Genomic DNA, 2,025 nt, shown 5'->3' with positions numbered 1-2,025 from the left:
TCGGGGTCTTTTCGTTAAGGTTGGGATTGTTCGTTAAGGTCGGGTTTGTTTGTTAAGGTTGGGGTCATTTTGTTAAGCTTGGGGTCGGTTCGTTAAGCTCGGGGTTAGTGTCACTTCATTTGACCCCAAAGGAACAGGGTTCACCAGCTCAACACTCAGAATCACTTCCTCCTCACTTTGAATATGAATTATTTACTTTTCATGTCAGAATGTGATTGAGGTGAAGGATGTCCTGCGGTGGACCAGTGACCTGTCCAGGTGACCCCACTCATCGACCTTTGATCTAAGCTAACATTAGCATTTTAGCTAATCTGGCCTAAAAGTTATAGTTAACTTTCTGGATGGTCTGAGTTAATGTTACTCAACATGCAGGTGTACGAAAATCTGATATTAGCACGTAAGCTAACATTAGCGTTTAGCTCTTGTTAGCTTATATGCTAATATTACTGCAGCAGATGAGTTTTAAATCATTTCTGTCTTCACTGTTTAGATTGTTGAACATGAGATCAGTATTTTACTACGTTTAAATCTGTTTAGTTGTTGTTTAGTTCAAGTTTTTCATGTCAGCAGGAGGATCTGGTTTTTTCTCTATCTGGTTTTTTCTCTATCTGGTTTTTCTGTCTGACGTTTTGTTGACTGTTTTTTTTTTCTTGTTTTTTTTCCTCAAACATTCAATCACTCACTGCTTTTTCACAGGAAATGTGATTCTTTATGTCTTTACATGTTTCACTTTTTGTAACAGACCCACAGAACTATAGACAGGAAGGAAAACAAGCCTGAACGTTTTAAACATTTAAATCTGAAAAGTGTGGGGGGCCTGCATGAGGGAAACGCTGAAGCAGCTCTGGTTTCTGTTTCAGGGTGTCAGAGTAAAGGGGTTAGGATATGAAACTTTTTCACTTCGATGCTGAAACTCGTGAATCGTCTTGTGGCGTTGTGGGCCGGCGCGGCCCGGTTCTGGACTCACCGATCTTCTCCAGCAGCACGGTGGCTGACAGCCGTCCTCCTCCCCGCCGGTGGACCGTCACGTTGGCGACGGCCACTGTACTCAGACCGCTCACCGTGCCTCCATCAGCCCTCACACATTTCTCCTCCATCCTGTCGTTCTCCATCCTCACCTGGCTGCAGAGACGGGCAGAAGGTTCTGTCAGGTTCTGCTGGTGGGTTCCGTCAGGAGCAACCGGAGCAGAGAGCCTCACCAGACGATCATCTTGTCGATGGCGTCTCTGTCTCCGTCCTCGTCGTCCTCGTCTCTATGGCGTCCCAGCAGGTGGCAGGTCAGGCTGTTCGCCCGGACGCTGACATGAGAGCTGCAGCTGAGGCTCGGTTCTGGCAGGAAGCAGAACCACAACCACAGACAGCAGGGGACCAGTCAAAGTTCTGCCTCAACCAGCCAGTTATTTATGTTTGATTCAGCAGCTTGGCTGCTTTACGTCATAAAACATGAAACCAGAAACAAACGATTCACTGAACATCAAACATCTAATCTGCTGATCGGCTGCTTTGGTCTGATTATAGGAGATCAGGGTTTCAGCTGTCTGGAACCAGAACCAGAACCAGAACCAGAGTTTCTCTCAGGTCCTTCCTGCTGCAGACAGCAGAGATGTTCCTGTGTGTTTCTGACCCAGCGGTCTGGTTCTGTTCGGCCCAGCCGGGTCCAGTCGGTCTCACCTGAGTCCGGGTCGCCGTCTCCGCTCTGGGCCCGGCTCCCGGCCGCCTGCAGCAGCAGCATCAGGACGCTCGTCCAGCCAGGCAGCATCGTCTGCATGCAGCAGCACCAACTCACCTGTTCTCCGCTCGCCCTGAACTGTGGCGGCACCGCGGCGCTCAGCAGCAGCAGGCGGGGGAGGGGCCAGGCGGCAGGGGAAGGAGGGAGGCGGCGCCGGGTTCACTGAGGTTTCAGAGACAGGAAGTTTGTGGATCAGAAAACATCTTGATAAGCAGGCGGCTGATTGGCCAGCAGAGCAGCTGGATGTGATGCTGCTTCACATGAGGCTGCTGCTGCTTCACATGATGCTGCTTCAC

The 2,025-nt window shown here is 50.0% G+C and overlaps 1 protein-coding gene across 2 annotated transcripts in view; it reads right to left on the bottom strand.

The window, feature by feature from the left end:
- il7r (interleukin 7 receptor) overlaps nt 1-2,025 on the bottom strand; it is a 9,981-nt gene that overhangs the window by 4,826 nt on the left and 3,130 nt on the right. The window contains exons 1-3 of one of the 2 annotated variants that reach the window (XM_008424764.2): nt 1,672-1,834; nt 1,200-1,329; nt 968-1,122 (exon numbers count right to left, since the gene is read on the bottom strand). In XM_008424764.2, coding sequence (XP_008422986.1) covers nt 968-1,122; nt 1,200-1,329; nt 1,672-1,768 — 382 coding nt within the window. In that variant the 5' untranslated portion in view covers nt 1,769-1,834. Of the gene's footprint in view, nt 1-967; nt 1,123-1,199; nt 1,330-1,671; nt 1,835-2,025 lie in introns of those variants that run through there. The other variant, XM_017307763.1, reaches the window with a different exon arrangement.

The sequence above is a fragment of the Poecilia reticulata genome, linkage group LG12 (genome assembly GCF_000633615.1).
Source record: "Poecilia reticulata strain Guanapo linkage group LG12, Guppy_female_1.0+MT, whole genome shotgun sequence".
NCBI lineage: Eukaryota > Metazoa > Chordata > Actinopteri > Cyprinodontiformes > Poeciliidae > Poecilia > Poecilia reticulata.
This window is presented reverse-complemented; position numbering and strand designations above follow the sequence as displayed.